Here is a 17,916-nt window from a genome sequence, read left to right on the forward strand (position 1 = left end):
TTCTTCCTTAACCCTTGATTAGTACATAACCTCATTTGTTATTTATTGTCGAATCAATTTATAATGCAATCTTTCCTAGCCTCGTATAGACATATATTTTCCATATAACTATATATACAAATGTACAGCTTAGGTAAATGATTTCATTGAAAACGAAATTTTCTTCGTTGAATTCTCTCTTTTTCTTATTTAGTTAATTATTTTTAAATTAATTTAGTTTATAAGACACCAAGATCAGAATTTTCAATACAAATGTCAAGACAGTTCTATTGTATGGGGCGGAGACGTGGAGAACTACGAAAGCCATCATCCAGAAGATACGAGTGTTTATTAACAGCTGTCTTCGCAAGATACTTCGGATCCGTTGGTCAGACACTATGAGCAACAACCTACTGTGGGAGAGAACAAACCAGATTCGAGAGGAGAAAGAAATCAGGAGGAAGTGCTGGAAGTGGATAGGATACACATTGAGGAAGTCACCCAACTGCGTCACAAGACAAGCCCTCATATGGAATCCTGAAGGTCAAAGGAGAAGAGGAAGACCAAAGAACACATTACATCGAGAAATGGAGACAGATATGGGAAGAATGAACAAAAACTGAATAGAACTAGAAAGGAAGGCCCAGGACAGAGTGGGTTGGAGAATGTTGGTCGGCGGCTTGCGCTCCATTGTGAGTAACAGGCGTAAGTAGATAAGTAAGTTAGTAAGTTGACTTAAAAAGTGCTGCATTAGTGCGATTATGGAATCTTCATATAAGTAGTTTGTTCTGTAAACATCCTGTGAACGTACGATACACTTCAAACATCTGAATTTAAATTTTATAAAAGAAGTATTTCTCTAAATTAATGGACCATGAATTATATAGGATAGATAGAGTGCGGCTAGTAGTGAACTTCAGGATATGCGTTTTGTTCGAATAAATAACTAGATTTAAGGCGATCCGCCAAAGATGCATACATGTCAACCAAGACTGATCGAATTTCAGTCAAAATATCAACAACAGGATAATCCAAACCGACTTAAACGAACATGAACGATCGGGAGAAAAATTATTGTAATAATTTTAGTATAACAGCAGGAGTTAAACTGGAAAAAAACATTATGGGCATTTCTTTTTACAATGGACTAAAGGGAAATCTACAGGTTTACCATGAGTACTCTTTGTAAATTAGACTATGAAGACATTTATAAATTATTAAACATTAAATAAATCAAAATACCTTTTCAGAAATTGGTTACTTTCAGCAAATAATTCGTCATCTTTTGAAGAATAGTTATGATTGGATTTATATTATAGATTTATATGAACATGCAAATATAACCCATGTAATAATTGCATTTTCAGCATATGTAATAATGCGTAAACCTAAGGCAAGTTGAACATAATCCCCACGACAGCCTAGTATATCCCGACATAGTTGGGAACGTAAACAACTTCGTAATATTCTTTGAGGATTACAATGGAATAGCTGAGAAACAAATTTAGGAGAATGAAAATAAAAATAAAGATATTGACAACAAATAAAATTTTATATTGCAAAATTTAATTAAATCGGACAAAGGTGCAACCAAACTAACTATCCAAAGATTCTATCTGTCTCACGGTAGTGATAACGCTTCATCATTGTCTTTTAGGTGGTACCGTGAAAATGATTTGATCTAAATAATAAGAGATCATTCTGGATATTCTGAGAATCATTTTAGTCAATAAATTAACAAGAAAATCAGTCCATATAGGCTTAGTGGTATTGAGACATTTCATAGTGTACTGTGACCAGATTTATATAGTGATGTTTCCTATGTAGAAGTTATTTTCAACAAAAATCACATCATCACATCCAAGGTAATAATCAACGCTGATTAAAAGGTGAAATTTACAGTTTACAAGTAAAAATTAATCTGATAATTCCATGGCTTATAAATAGCTCGACTGTTCTGCATCCTAGGGTTGATGTTTACTCTGGGACTCCAACCAAGTGCCGTTCATAGACGAACTTTATAATTTTCAAGTTCATAATGATTTATTTACGTTGAGGCCATTTCTTGTCTATAGTTTTGCAACTCTTCTCGCAGATACTTACTTGGAGCTGAAAACAGTATCTAATTGTTGTATAGATTAGTGAGAATTGCTTTGGTATTCTTTTAAACTGGATTATTTTAAGTATATTGGCGGCTTTTCACTTCAGTCATATAAATCACTCATTTCTAACTTCAGGTTGTTTTGCTAAAACGACTTAGATATAATTCCCTCAAAAAATCTCTATAAAACTTGTGTGACATTGCTGAAAGACTAGACACTAGTTAATCTTCATTGTAATTATAGAATTTTCTTATCAACATACTTACCTAGTTAACCATTAACGTGAAAGTCACAAATAGGTTAACTAATTTTGATTAATATTTATTTTTATATACTACTATGAAGATTATATGTTACCAATATTCAATTAACATTATTCTAAATGAACAATGTTAGCTGAAACAGAATTAGTATGGAAATTTCAATTCTAAACAAGAATGCTGCAGTGAACAAGAAGACGAGTGAGGGCACTTGAATATATGTGAGCACAAAACTACAGAATATTTCACTAAAATCTGATAACCATACAGTAAACAGTTGATTTGCAAACTATTAATCAATTGTCTCAATCTTGACTGTTTCTTCTGTAAATATTAGTCCATCGTCTCTGATTTCATTGTTCACACATTTTCATACCAGTTACATTCCGTTCCCTTTCTTTCTTTATCGATCTTTTGCTAAAATACATTCTATGCCTGAGCATCACCATATACTACTTATGCGGATATAAGTAACCCATAACACAAAACTATATGAAGTAATAACAGAGTGTTTTCATATCGTTTGACAGGCATTTTCGTGATAAAGAAAAATCATAAACTTAGAAAACAAAGTGGTTTATTTAAATGTGGATTAAGATTGAATAAATCAAACATTCAGTAATTTATTTAGTAATTTAAAAGATTGACAACTAGAAAACAAAGCCTATATATCTATTCAGTAATCTTTAGTCCTCAACTTTGTCTAAACTAATACTCAAGTATGAACAAAACAACTCTTTAATTTTTGCAAACCCTTGGACTTAATAATTTTAAATACAATGCTAATTGATTTTTTTTCGATTCCCTGTTGTTGAAATCCACTTAACAGTTCTGCCTAAATGGTAAAATGTTTAAGGAAGTATATAATCTTAGTTAAGAATAATTTAAACTTTAATTTGTCACACATGTTCTAGGTTTTTCAAATTAATTGAACAAACTGGTCGAAAAGACAAGTGTTTTGGCTTATCCCAATGGTGCCACCGCTTTTCGAACTTAAGTCTTTTAAAACACTAACAATTTAAAGTGAATACAGACTTCAAGAAAGATTGTTTTAAAAATAATGTAATGAATAGGACTCTATTCAAGCAAATATTTGATAAGAAGAAATCTAAGTAACTAGAAACTATAAGATAAACTGTAAGAAACAGGATGGTTGACTGATTACTTCACCCATAATTAATTAGTTAAATTTATTATATCCAGAATGATTTGGAATCTTTATATTTAGTCAAGATTAACTTAATCAACTTCACCTTAATACACGTTCAGAGCACTTTGACATCTAATATTTATGATAACTCGAAGTATTAAGTACCAGTTTTTAATTGATAAAATCATATAATAATGAGCAGAGATAGATGGTGGCAAGCAGTGGAATACAAGACACGCGTTTTGTCCTATTCAGGACTCATCAGTTGGATGTGCCTGTATCCCAGAGTTGATGCTCACTACAGGATTCGAACTCAGTAACGTTCGTTTCAAACGCCATCACAATTTAATAATGATTCATATAAGAACTTTCGGTAATTAAAGAATAATTCTAACATTAATATTTATAGATGTTCTATTAAAGTTTACCTGAACTGGATAAGATTTGAATGTAAAATCTTTAGGTATATGACAATGAATTGGTGACATAATCAAATCATTCTCTAGTACTTCATGTACTTGTACAATTTTATCATTATGATCATAATTTGATAATGTTTTTTGATCTGCTTCATATTTAGCAATCAAAGGTAATAATAATTGTTCCAGTTTATTATCCCATTTCCATGTGATATGATTATTACATTTTAATTTTTCCATACGCCAACTATCGGCTAAACGACGTAAGGATTCACGACATTGTACAGTAATCTCATCTACAGATTGAATAGGAGGATTCAATTTTCTAAGGTATAAACCTGAGTAATTATGCACTGTTTGAATGACTTCAAATGACATAGGACGCCATTGAGATGAATTCTAATTATGAAAAAATGGAAAAAGAGATTAACATCCAATAAAGAAGTACAAAATAAAGTATCTTTTCGAAACTAAATTTAGAGAAAATATAAAATATTTACTGTTCAGTGACTGAATAGTTAATAGTATGAATGGGGTGAGATAAAGCAAAATATAGAATCAATTAAAGTATATTCTATGACTGCTTATCACACATCTTAATATTAATTTCTTACTAACTTAATTGTAAGATCCTTATTAATTTAATAATTTTTGAGGTCTCCTTAACCAGTAGAAAATCACAATTAGCTAACCAGAATAAAAACGATGGGTTGGGTATTTATGTGAGATCTAGAAATCCCGCTTTTTGCATGTCCCATATGTAAATTGTAAAAGCAGAATAGTTAAAAATCAGAATAATAAAAAGTACTGGTAACTACTATTCTAAATATCGGTTTACTTTTAATGCAGGTTTATGAAATTGGAAATTCCTGTGTTTAGACAGTCGTGTAAAAAGACGCTGTAAGGGAGTTGGAGAGGTACTTGTTAACAACATAAAATAGAAGCATAAATCTTTTCCACATTTCCCTTTTTTCTTTTGTTTGGAGGTCAAGGCTAGGGATAAGAATGGGTTAAAAATTCAGTGTCAGATGTTCAAATGCCAGACGTGTTAAATTATTTATCGAAGCTTTCGAGTTTTGGTAGAGTTTTAGAATGTTCTTCTTCATATACTGATATATTTACCATTTTAGTGTCTTCATTCATAATTTCAAATGCTAACAATATATTTCTTTGAATCAGCTTGTAATGAATGTCTTTCAGCTCTGCTTTAATATAACTTATTATGATTGGTGCTATTACGCCAGGAGCAAGGTGTTTTGTGTGAAAAACCGCATACTTGTCATAACATAAATAATGGATAGCTTTGTAATTCTTTTCGACTTTCAGTTGTTGTGATTTACAGCTTATTTCTTGTTTGTTTTATTAACAAAAGATTATTCATCTCTGAGCTGACTGCTTTTCAATTTTTTACCATGGTATTCTGTTGAGAGTTTAGTGATTTCTAAATTGCAAATATCACTGAATAACTATCTGTCACTTTTAAGATAAGAAGCATTTGAAGAACTAACTTCACATGGATGTAAAGCTGATCATCTTCCTATAATTGGTATGAATTTACGTCGAAAAACCAACCATTTCAATAGGACTTTGTAATAAGCATTAAGTTAAGGAGTCTCCAAGTAATTTATTGACTTCGTTAGCATATGAAACCCTTTACGACTTAAAAGTGAAACGTTTTTATAAAACAATCTAACTCAAGGAACCCAAGTTAACTAATCATTCTCTAAAGTTAGAAACTTTAAAAATTACAAAGGAAGTTTTCAAAAATTCGAAAATGTTTAAGTAAACTGCTTCATAATTTAGCAAGTTGCAACGTGTTAAAAAGTTGTTACTGGTACAAATATTATAGGTATTTTCCAAGTAAAGAATTATCGATACTTTTGAATTAAATACCCACCTTTAAATTAAAAAGACAATGTACTACTTTGTCAGTTGGTTGAATATTGGCATAAAATGAACTGTTATTGTATAAACATCCAATGTTATAGAATGGAGAAGGATAGATTTTCTGTTCACAAAAACCAGTTGTATGAATATAACAACGACCGGTTATACTATCCCAGAAAGTGATTCGTTGATAATCATCCTGGAATTTAAAGTTGAAGTAGTCAAAACGTCATGAAGCAAACCAGAATGATGCCATGTTCTTAATTAGTTACAGTTAAATATCATTTATCAGGTATTTTTATGTATCGGATGCTCCCAGGGAAATTTCACTGTTATTCATGACAATAGGAACCAGAACGTCGAATAATTTAAAATTGTTCAAGCATCTTAATATACTTTAATTATATTAACACTCATGACAAAGATAAACGGCAACAAATGGATAAATTTAAGCATAAACTGTGTTATAAGTAACTATCATGATCCTCAGACGAAAATTCATAATGAATTATCTAAATAATGTGTTCAGGGACTTCGTCGGATTATAGATGAATATAGTAATAAGACATGGAATACAGAGCTTATAAATTTGTTTTCGCAATAACTGAAATCGTTGTACAATCACTTCAGTATCTGGTGTCTTCTAAGCTATTTCACCTCTTAAACTTCCTGACAGTTTATATTCTAATCGAATAATATTCAGATTTAATATAGTGTTGATACTGCTGAGGGATTAATATCAAAACACGCTAGTATCACGGACACTTTATATGAGTTCATCAGTTTCAGTGATAAGATCAGACTTCATCCCAATAGACTTTTACAATTTAAACAAGGCCGAAACGAAAACATTTGCAGAATAAAATAAATTAATTGTATTTTGAGGCTACTTATCAGTTGCTAATGACCTAAAGTTACAATCAGTTAGATTATTATAAACAAAGTTTTTCAAATCATAGTCAATGAAGTTGAGTTAGTAAAAACAAAGGAAAACACTAACGTAGTTATCGAGGGTGATTAGTATTTATATGTTGAATATGAAGTTATATAAAGAAGGTTGTGATATTATGGCAAGTAGTTAGGAAACAAAATGAAAAAGTTTTGTTAAATGATTGATATTTTAGACAATCAAACGCTATGGTTGATATAAGATAAAAATAAGCCTCGTCAACATGCGTAAATCTATTATAAACTAAAACTGAGAGATTATGCAAGTTCCAGCAACCGTAAAAATTTTTAATTCTCAATCAGTGGTTTGCCACGCTTTCTTTCTGTGCATAAAGGTTAGACCTACAGTTCCTGGCGGCAGTATAATCTAAAAAAGGGAACTAAATGATGCATACCTAAATGCTTACCTACGTACGCCTGTTACCCCTCATGGAGGGACAAAGGCCGCCCATCATGTTTCACCGGCCACATCTGTCCTTGACTCTCCTTTCCAGTTGTTTCCTGTCACTATTCATTCATCTCATATCCGCTTTCAATTATCAGCCTAATGCGTCCCATGGTTTTCCACTTTCCTTCTTCCTCCTCGATTCCAAGTTGAGGTTTGCTTTGTGATGCAGTTTGATGATTTCCGTAATGTATGTTCTATCCATTTATTTATTTGAACACATAAACATTGGTACAAGGAGGCACCCAACTCATATGCGCCACACAAAACAATGAGATATATAGTAGTTATCAATGATTTGTATGAGGGCTGTAATATTTCCCCAGTGCCCAAACCGAAGCAGGTGGATTTTTTAGAGGTCAAATCCGGAGCCTTTGACCTGTAGGTCTAAAACCAGGTAGATTTTTCCCTAATGAAGTCTTGGGTAGACACTGAAAACAGTTTTACATCATTTCGAAGTCCAGGCCCCGGCTGTTCTCTAAGGAAACAGTAAGAGTATGTTTAGTAGCTGAGAAATGCTAGCGGGAAGAGAAGACCAACACAATGTGTTCCCCAGTCTTCCACTTTCCGTTTCCCTCCTTAATTCCAAATTAGCGCTTAACTCGTGATGCAGTTTGATTTCCACAATGTATCTCTTCCCACCTCCATCGTCTATTCCAAATTTCCTCTTGAGATGGAAGCTAATTTGTTCTCTTCCACGGTAGACTTTTGCTGATGGTATCCGACCAACGCAAATTCAGTATCTTGAGTAAACAATTACTTATAAATACTTTTACATGTTTCATTATGGTTGTGGTAGTTTGTTAAGCTTCAGTTCTGCATAATAGAACTGTCTTGGTGTTTGTGTTGAAGATTCTGACTTCGATATTGGTTGACAGATAGTTGTTTTGAGTTCCATATGTTGTTAAATTGTAGGAATGCTGTACTCGCTTGTCCAATTCTTGTATTTACGTCCACATCGGATCCTCCTTGTGTCATCGATGATGCTGACCATTCAGTTACGTGAAAGTTTCCATCTGTTCCAGAGTCTCTCTGTCAAGTGTGATTGGGTTGGTGTACACCGTGTTGTGTTTTTAGGATCTTGATTTTTTCCTTGTGTATGTTGAGGCCTACTGATGCAGAGGCTTACGCTACATTGGATTTCTTCACCTATATTTGTTGGTGTATATGGTATAGGATAGCTAGGTCATCCACGAAGTACAAATCGAGTAGCTGCACTCAAGTTGTCTATCATATGCTTTCCCTGAAATATGGAGGTTTGTATAATCCGATCTGCTGCCGGGACAACGAGAAAAAAGGAGGGGTGAGCAACCTTTTGTTGACTCGGGTTCTCACTTGGAGTGCATCTGTCAGATATCCTCCATGCACCACTTTGTATTGTGGTCCGCCGTATGAATTCCGTATGGTTGTTACAGTTTTATCAATTACTCACTCCATATTTCATCTTGGCAACCACCAGGTGATGATCTGAAACTATATCAGCTCCTTAGTAATAATTTTAAACGCCTTTGGAATGTCCACACTATGTCCACCGTTAATTGAGTGTCCAGTGATCGCAAACACAGACATTTTACGTTCTTCAACAAATAGCACGTAATAGCGGGGACGTAAGAAGGACTGGAAGAATGCCACACACAAGATATATATACCCATCGAAAGCTGTTTGAAGGTAACTGAATAATTTAGACGTACGACAAAATACTACTTAGCAGTAGTCAAATTAAAGACTATAATTTTTTCATTTACTTTCAGGGAACAAAATCCTGACCCTGGACTCCACTACTTGCACTATCTGAATCTAAGTATATTGTTCCTCTGATTTACGTCTGCATTTTTCAACTTGTTATTAAAAACTTACAGAACAAACAACGACCCATGCATATAAATATGAGGAAGTAGTCATTTGCTGCTTATCCATATTGAGTTGACTTGTGCCTAAAGCAACGTATGCTTCAATTCCATAACCCAATAGTAGAGAGCATAAAAGGTTTGCATGATCTGCTACGTCACCACAGTTTGAAGAAACAAAAGCCAGTCCTAGAAAAATGGAATATATTATCATTAAAATAAGTTTTAAATAAACATGGACGTTTATATTGTAAGTTCGAGTAAAACTGCAGGAATAAACTTCCAAAAAGCCTAATCTGTCTAATAAAATATTATAATGATAGATACTGTCAAATCAGTAATTCACTGATAGGAATGATCACCGAACCGTGGATGAACATACTTCAGAGAACATGACCACTACACAAGTGACGAAATCCATCAGGTCTTTCAAGTTCTGTAATACAAAAAGATGAATGACTGCTTAATAAAAAATGTCACCAATTGAAATGGATGTTTTTCGGCACACCATCTTAATTTTTCCTCTAGAACAAAAATACTAAATAATAGACGAGCATAAGCTTTATTATCTCTATGAAATTATTTAACATTACAGTTTTTCCGACCATTATATGACTACTATGGTTTGGACGATGAGCAACAGTAGAATTCTGTACATACTTTGACCCAAGCAGGATTTGTAAATGCAGATAATACTGAAGACCCTATTCAATGATCTCATATACTCACACATAGCGATATAAATAACAGGCAGATAAAGTCTTTAACGAATAATATATTTCTATGAGAATTCGAATGATTGACAGTTAGAACTGACTTTGAATAAAAATTTTCATTTGCCCATCTTTCAAAATACTTCTGCCTACTTCTTTTTCACTACCCAAATATAAATTTATTTAATTAAGTTGTAATTTGGTCTAACTCAGTAAGCAAGTAAAGGTCTGTTTCCAATTATACTTTTTATGTATGAATGAGTAATGCGATTTACGGGTCCGAAATGAAATAAATGGAGAAGGTTTCAAACTGAAAATCCAGTGACGAAACGCCTGGCGGTATTCATAGGAATGAAAAGACAAAAATTGAGTAGGAAGGTGATGTTTAGTTACACTTACCAGAACACCAACGTTCTTTTATCCCAACCCCGACGCCATGAAAGGGTTCATAGGGTATACTTGAAACGAAGCGTGCGGCTATATATGGGGTTTCAAGAATATGACTCACACTGAGAGGATTTACGAAGTTACATACGAATCTGACAAAACAAAACACACGTAAAAGAATGAAGAAATCAAGTTTCAAACATTCCAATAAAGATCTAAATAACTAATTTTAACATGTTCTGTTCTGCAGTCGCTTGAGTTCACTGCTTCTGAACAAAGTTCCTAAGTGCGGACTCGACTGGGAGTGAGAGGACAGTTTTTATTGACCGAGCTGAATCAAAAATATATGCATAAGTCATTCTTAAATATAGGAAAATGTGAGTCAAAAAATTAGTCCAGATTTTCGACGAACTGCTTATGTTTATTTAACCATAAATTTAAGCCAGACTTTTTTCAGTAGCGTGCCCTCCAGAATTTCTCACTTATCATTTGGTTTATGTATGATTGGCCTAACGTATCAAAAAGTCTTATTAAGTTATTGTCAACAAATTTTTTCACATGATTAAAACCCTCTGTCGTTTGCGGTAGAGAAGAAGGAAAGAAATGTATATTTATGATATTGTGAATATAAATCTCACTGGTTTACGAATCAACATGCATTATAAAACACCAACTATGGCTTGCATGAACAGTAGGCTTTCTATACCGTTAAAGAGTTCAATACTTAGTTATTTTATAGGAAAACAAGCTGTATTCACAACCCATGATGCTAAACTGAATAAGAGACTGCTTTTTCTATATTTTAACTGTTTAAATTGAACATTAGAGATGAAAAATATCCTCTAAGTGGGTAAATCTCCACGAACTCTATTCTATATTACTCATTAAATTATCAAAGTAATTCAACACTGACTTGTCTTAAATGAATAGTACTTCATAAGTTAGTGTATACGAATTAAAATTTCTCAAGTTTGTTTATTTATCCTAAGCAGATATCGATAAGAGGAAACTTGTTTTGGAATAAACTATTTAAAGTAAATTTGTGGGAACGATTTGCCATACCAAATATATCTGTGGTACCACTTAAAAAAAGAGTAGACATTTCATCATATAACACTGAAATAATAATGTTATATCTAGAGCTTTGATTCTTACAATGCCGTATACTACTAGACTACTTGAACGATCGAACCCGCAACGCTGCAAGAGAGAAGACAGAAGACTAGTAAGTAGGAATTTTATTCCCCAAAACAGCGTCAAAATATGGTACAGAAATCTCATGTATTTATAGTTTTTGGCCGAAAGTAAATCATCATTTCGGACAACCAGTAGGGGGTCATTCCTATCTATCCAATAGGGAAGCTACACGTCGACATTCTAGAATATTCCCCTAGCAATGATTGGATGGAATGTCTTCGGCTCTTTCTGAGCTTCTTGAGGCTTCCTAGAGTTTACCAACGAGCCATCCTTACAAATAAAAAATCACTTCTTATATTTTTAGTCAAGTCTGGTATAAATGTGTCAATTTTCTTAGGCCAAATAATCTGGCTAGACGTAAAAGCTTGTCAAATTTAGGATCTTTATTTTAATCAACTCTTCGTTTAACAACATGTTCATTAAAATAAACCAATGATTTAAAAAAAACGATTAGTTTAAATTCGATCTTAAACACAGACAGATTTATGTTGATAATAACTGCAGTAGTCATCACAACAGCTATATGGGATGAAGATCATTGAAATATACTACTACTATAGTATTTTTAGGCTGAAACAGTCATTATTTTCTACAGTATTCAGTGAAGAGGACGTTTAACAGTTTTTTTATTTCACTGAATTGATAAGCAAGATATCTTATTACATATAGTACTTAAATATTTCAAATTATTTTGTCAAGTCCGTTAGTCTTTAAGAAAAAATTAATAAATATAAGAAACATGTTCAAAAGCAAACTAACTGTACGTCCATTTTCATCAGTTGCAAATATTTTAATAAGACGTTCAGAAAAGAATCCTTCACGTAATTGTGTTAATTCACGCCACCATTGACGAACATAATTAGTGAATGTATTTTCTCTTTCCAATGATCGATTTGATTCTAGTTGAAAATGTGCTTGAATAAGTGAAGGTGATAATTGTTTTAGTTTAAAAGTTTGATGATTAATTACACCAGATGGATTTGAATCAAATATTTGCTTTACTGGATCACACCATTTTGTATTGATAGATACGTTAGGACATATTAGAGAAAGACGTAAATCAAGAATACCCGCAGGTACCTATAAAAAGTTAATTTCATGAAACATTTCTAGCACCTTAGAAAAGGATTTGTAAAAATAAACAGCTTCATTATCATAACTCGAGAATCTTCGCAATTTAATTCCACTGACACTGTGATCAGTTGCAAACTAACGATCTTTCAGCCAATGAGACGTGGTCTCATAGACCCGCCAATAAGACATATATCTTGTTTATAAAACTTGACCCTTAGGCAAACGTGTTACTATTTTGGATTTTTCAGAATTCAATTGTTGTATGTATTTATTGAGATATATAGCATAAGAAATACTAAACTGACAACGCTTGTGCTAGTGTGTATGATTCAGAGTCTTATGACTCACAAACCTTTCATCATGCATCGCAGATAATGGTTAGTCAACTCAGCAGCTTAATGAAATTACAAGCTCAAAGACATAACGCCTATGGTATTTTTTGATAAATACCATAATTTCAGAATGAAAATGCCTAAAATATTTTTGACTAACTGATTGTGGTGTCAACTCACTTAAATAGAAATAGGTTAAACACATTGACAAGAATCTGGTGGTTCATAGTCTGCGAGTTAATTTTGACAATTACAGTCATGATGAACTGCCATTAAAGACTAAAAGCTTACTTGATATGCCTTAATCTCTTGTTCAGTATAACTGGTTTAAAAGAACATTAACATTCTGTACTTCGTACATGACCCAAATTCATCAGAAATAACTATATTTATGACCATCGTGACACTCAAGATAAATGAGATTAAAGTTAGAGAACATTATGAAATAATAAACGTAAATACATTGATCTCACTGAATAGCCTCAGAAAAAAGAAGGTAGGGATCAGAGAATGGAGATGATAAGCGGTGCTAACTAGAATCAATTTTATTTGAATACCAAATTTCAGTCCACTTGTAACCATTTTGATACTTTCAAACTTTCACCTCTTCATCAGGAATGTGAAAACTCAGACAAAACTACTGGCCTACTAGTTTCTACGTTACAGTTTAATAATTCTCGAAATATATCACACAAGTTCCTGCTTTAGTAAATAAATAAAACAATTTATCTAATTATTTGATTTTTTTCCCATTAAAAGATGTTGTTCAATTGTTTAGGTTAAATATGCAAAAGTTTTATTTTAAAAAAGGACTATCCATCTAATAAGTATTTTAACTGCTGAGAAAAGTTACTAACTTACATTACAGTCTGGATCGGCACTTTGTAGTTCTATGGATACGTCATTAGTCCAGTGGTTTAAGTTTACTTCTTTACATTTAGAATTGCCCATAAAATATGGACGCCAGTCAAAGTAGGTTGATGAGATCAAACTTCTTTTTCCAGGTGAAAACACATTTGATGTGATTACGATTTGTACAAAAGCAACTGGTCTATCGAACAGCAAATTTTCAAGGGTCACCTTAAGAAAACAACGATGCATAAGTATTGTTGATAAATATCGAATTCCGCATAAAGATAAAGTTACCAACTTTTTGTTTCATCTTCAACTGCTAGAAAGTTAGACTAAAACACTTCTTCGTATATATGTATATTCTATAGGTATTTAGACTGTATTAGTTTAGCTACTGATGTTACCGGTTAGCAATATACTTAGTTTTACTTAATCTTCTTAAATCTTTTTAAGCTGGTAGCCAGAAATGTTAAACTTTGAATTTCTCAACTGAAAAGTAGTGTTAACTAAATTTTCGTGCGCGACACTTTTGAGTAAAACAGTTTTTGTTTGATTAAGCGACCTTGCTAATCACATAGGACTGTTGTTTTTTATTGTACGCAGATAATATTAAAATGTGAAGGATAGCACATGAGCAAGAAAAACCAGTTTCGAAAACAATTACGTTAAGGTATTTGAATAGTTCAATTTTTGGCAGATATGAATTAATGTGATCAATCGAGTAACCAGATCAATAAGTCATCAGTGTGACAAAAGACCCAATGGTCATAATTACGGTTACTCAGCCTGGAGGCTTATGAAAATCTTCAGGACATTGCCTAAGACTTAAAAAGGCTTTGTAACTTTGCACACATGCTGCTGTAAGTTTCTGAAAGCCTATAGAAATACAAGTGAAGTTCAAATACAAAACATCAAACGCGACTATAAAGTTCACAGCCTAAGTAGTCCAAACTAGTAACCAGATGTTACCTAGAGCAGAACTGGCGGTTCCTATGATAAACTAAAATACTAGAATCAATGATTTAAAAGTCGTTCAAGGTCCCGTCCAATTCATTATTAAGTAAACAAGATTTATCTATCATATATGCACCAGAGAGCGTTATTTATTCGCTGAAATACAGTTTTTATCTTGTCCTTACACTACGTCAAGATTTAAAAGCCCCAAAGTACTTTTTGCTTAACTAAAGTACTCCTTATGTAACAGGAGAATGCGACACTTCTGCTAAATACTTTTAAAGATTGTACTCAACACTCATCCAACTGAAGAAAACGGTGACCTTCGTATTACTATGTCGAAAATATTTTTTTCCGAAGAGACTGGTTGCCCCAGAAAGTTTAACATTGAGGTCAAATTATTTACTTATAAGTTTCATTTATCGTATCAAGTGATGGACTTTTGGAATAATTTACCAGGAAATGTTATCAGCATTTTCGGTGGCTACGATGTGAGTAACACTTAGTCCTAATTATACTGCAAATTTCGAGTAGTAACAATGTTCACCTAACCTACTTTTCCTATTGCTGAAGACTAAAGACGATGATGGTTAGAATAAAAAAATGAGAATACTAGACCAGTCATGTAAAGAATGATCCAAAAGTAAAGAAAGCACTGTCAGAAAGTCTAGCATGTTGAAATAAAAAAAATCGACTATGAACAATCAATGCGTATTAATAAGTTCATTTTATGGGGCTTATTTATCACTAAAATGATAACTGCTAACTTTGAAGCATAAATGTTTATATATGGAGATTCTAGCCCCAACACACAGTAATAGTTTTTTCTAAGGATATAAGTGTACGAGTGTATTTTGATATGCACTCACACGTCCTATTTTTTCTTTTCCAGCACGGCTGGGAAAGAACAATGAAGTTTATGAAGAACCGAGATTTCGATTGTACTTTGTTTTACAATTACTATACTGTATTTTATGGCTCATTGTAGTTAAGAGAGACGACCAGCCGCTGCTAAACATAGCAAGCTGTCATAAGAGTGTTTACCAACGACAACCTCGGTGAGTTTAAACTTCTGGCTGACCACATGGTAGGGTCATCACTACCTCACTAGGGGGAGGAGTGATCTGTAGCTGTAAATAAGTCCTCAAAATCAATAGCTCTGTAAGTGTTCGACATTGGATGCTGACCACATTCGTTTTAATGGACTCATTTAGCTGAAGACGCTCGGTCATGGATCCGTACCAGATCACGTTACAGAACGGTGTGGGAAACACCTCCTACGATCATAAGCCAGATTAGATCACTCACTTCTCGATATATTGACAACCCAACCTCCTCGCTTCTGACTTCCAATTTTAACTGGGTGGGCAAGATTCGATTATAAAAGGTGTTACTGGTAAAGAGTTGTCAAACTACAATACTGGTGGTATCTTCAACGTAATAATAATTTCCCGCGCTATTTAAAAAGGACAGTGGTATTTTTCCTCGTTTGAGTAAATTCTATTGTTTTGATCGTTATTAACGTATCAAGACTACTGTTTTTATACTTTGATTGAATTTATTTCAGTTAAAGTATTCTATTAGAGTATCATTTTTGGTATCCTAAATAGTTTTATCGTCGGTACTCCAGAGTACCTTTGTTTTTCTATTGTGTCTGTTAGTACTTTAGTCCTAACTATTTATAGTTTTTTTCTACTTATAGTCAACACTCACTTTCGCATCCTAAAATGACTGGAAGATGCAACAAAAGCATTTGCCACCGCCCAGGATGTCGATATCCTGTTGATAGCGGCATGCAGTGCGATGAGTGCAAAGGTTGGTACCACGAAGTTTGCACAAATCTAACACCTGCAGCTTTCAAGCGGTTCAGTAAAAATGGGTGCGTATGGCTATGTCAACAGTGCTGTTTGGATGCAAATAGCCTGTTAACCGAGGCCATCTCAATAGTAAATGCCGCAAAAAAGTGTCTCGGCAAGCGCGGTCGGGATACATCAGTCAGAACTCAATCTGTCGACACGCAGATTGACACAAGGCAGGCCCAAGTGAGTCCAAAAAATGCCGACCCACACTCTACAAAGGAGGAAGAACATCCTCCAAAGAGGTCTAACACAACCAGAAACTCGCGCAAAAAAGTCTCTTCTGTCCCTCGTATCAAAAATGGTGCCCAGAAGGGAATTTCCGGAAACCGAAACCGCAAGGCTCGATCGGTTTCCAGCGCGAAAGATGACCCAATCTCCCAAGTCGTCCTGAACCTTCCGGAATCCCACAGTACGCCTGACGCGACTGTGGTTACCACTCCAAAGAACGTTGGCGATTGGGTACGGGTCGTAAGAAAAAAACGCCAAAATGACGTAAAAGGAAATCATACCCCCACCAAAAGGGTCGACAAGCCGAGGTCTGATCACAGCGACAGATCAGTCATTCTCCATAGAGTCAAGGAGAGTGACAGCTTAGAACCGAAAGCTCGTTTTGAGCATGACATTGTGTTGATAAAACAACTACTCAACCAAGTTATGCCCAAAAACATCCCCGGAGTCACCTTGCTAAAGGTGTATAGACTAGGAAATCTAGCGCATCTGAAACCAAATCAATCTAGACTACTTAAAGTCGTTTTCAAATCCCCGAACGAACGCGACTTAATCTTAGAAAATGGACATAAATTAAAGGGTTCAGGAGTTTTTCTCCGTAAGGACTTACCGTTGGCGGACCGTGTTAAAAGACGGGAAGCCGAAAAGGAACTACAGCTCAGATTAGACGCTGGCGAAAAAGACCTGAAAATTGTAAATTTTCGGGTTGTGAGGCTTCGACAGAGGATGATGCCGAAGCCACTCTGGGTGAAGCACGAGGCCACCTAAATAGGCTTCGGATCTGTTATACCAACGCCCGGAGCTTACTAAATAAGCTACCGGAACTAGGTGTACAGATTGACTCAACTAGGCCAGACATAATCGCAGTCACAGAAACATGGCTGACGCCGTCTATAGATAGTAGGGAACTTGATTTCGAGGGTTTTACATTAGTAAGGGCCGACAGAACACAAACGCGTAAAGGAGGGGGAGTAGCTCTATTCATTAGGAATGCTATCCCATTCACCATTATCGACAGTGTATCCCATGAGAGTGGGACGTATGAATTAGTTAGCTGCCGCCTGAAATGCAGGGGACAAGAGTTGCTACTCAGTTTGATCTATCGCAGTCCAAGCTGTGAGGCAAACGAGGTCCTGCTAAGCAGTCTCAACACTTTATCACGAAGTGATCGATGTCTAATCCTAGGGGACTTCAATGCACCCATGGTGGACTGGGGAAATCTGCGGACTGAATCGTCAGCAAATTCCTTCGAACAGGAACTAGTTGATGCGGTAATCACATG

The 17,916-nt window shown here is 34.3% G+C and overlaps 1 protein-coding gene across 1 annotated transcript; it reads right to left on the reverse strand.

Moving 5' to 3' along the window:
- Positions 1–1,287: 1,287 nt before the first annotated feature.
- Positions 1,288–13,903, reverse strand: Smp_040440 (hypothetical protein; the record flags this gene model as incomplete). The annotated part of the gene is made up of 7 exons (XM_018798896.1): positions 1,288–1,470; positions 3,920–4,309; positions 5,808–5,996; positions 9,049–9,227; positions 12,091–12,415; positions 13,603–13,821; positions 13,892–13,903. The coding sequence occupies 7 exons, from the start codon at positions 13,901–13,903 to the stop codon at positions 1,288–1,290; spliced, it is 1,497 nt and encodes a 498-aa protein (XP_018650740.1).
- Positions 13,904–17,916: the final 4,013 nt, after the last annotated feature.

The sequence above is a fragment of the Schistosoma mansoni genome, chromosome 3, assembly GCF_000237925.1.
Source record: "Schistosoma mansoni strain Puerto Rico chromosome 3, complete genome".
Lineage (NCBI taxonomy): Eukaryota > Metazoa > Platyhelminthes > Trematoda > Strigeidida > Schistosomatidae > Schistosoma > Schistosoma mansoni.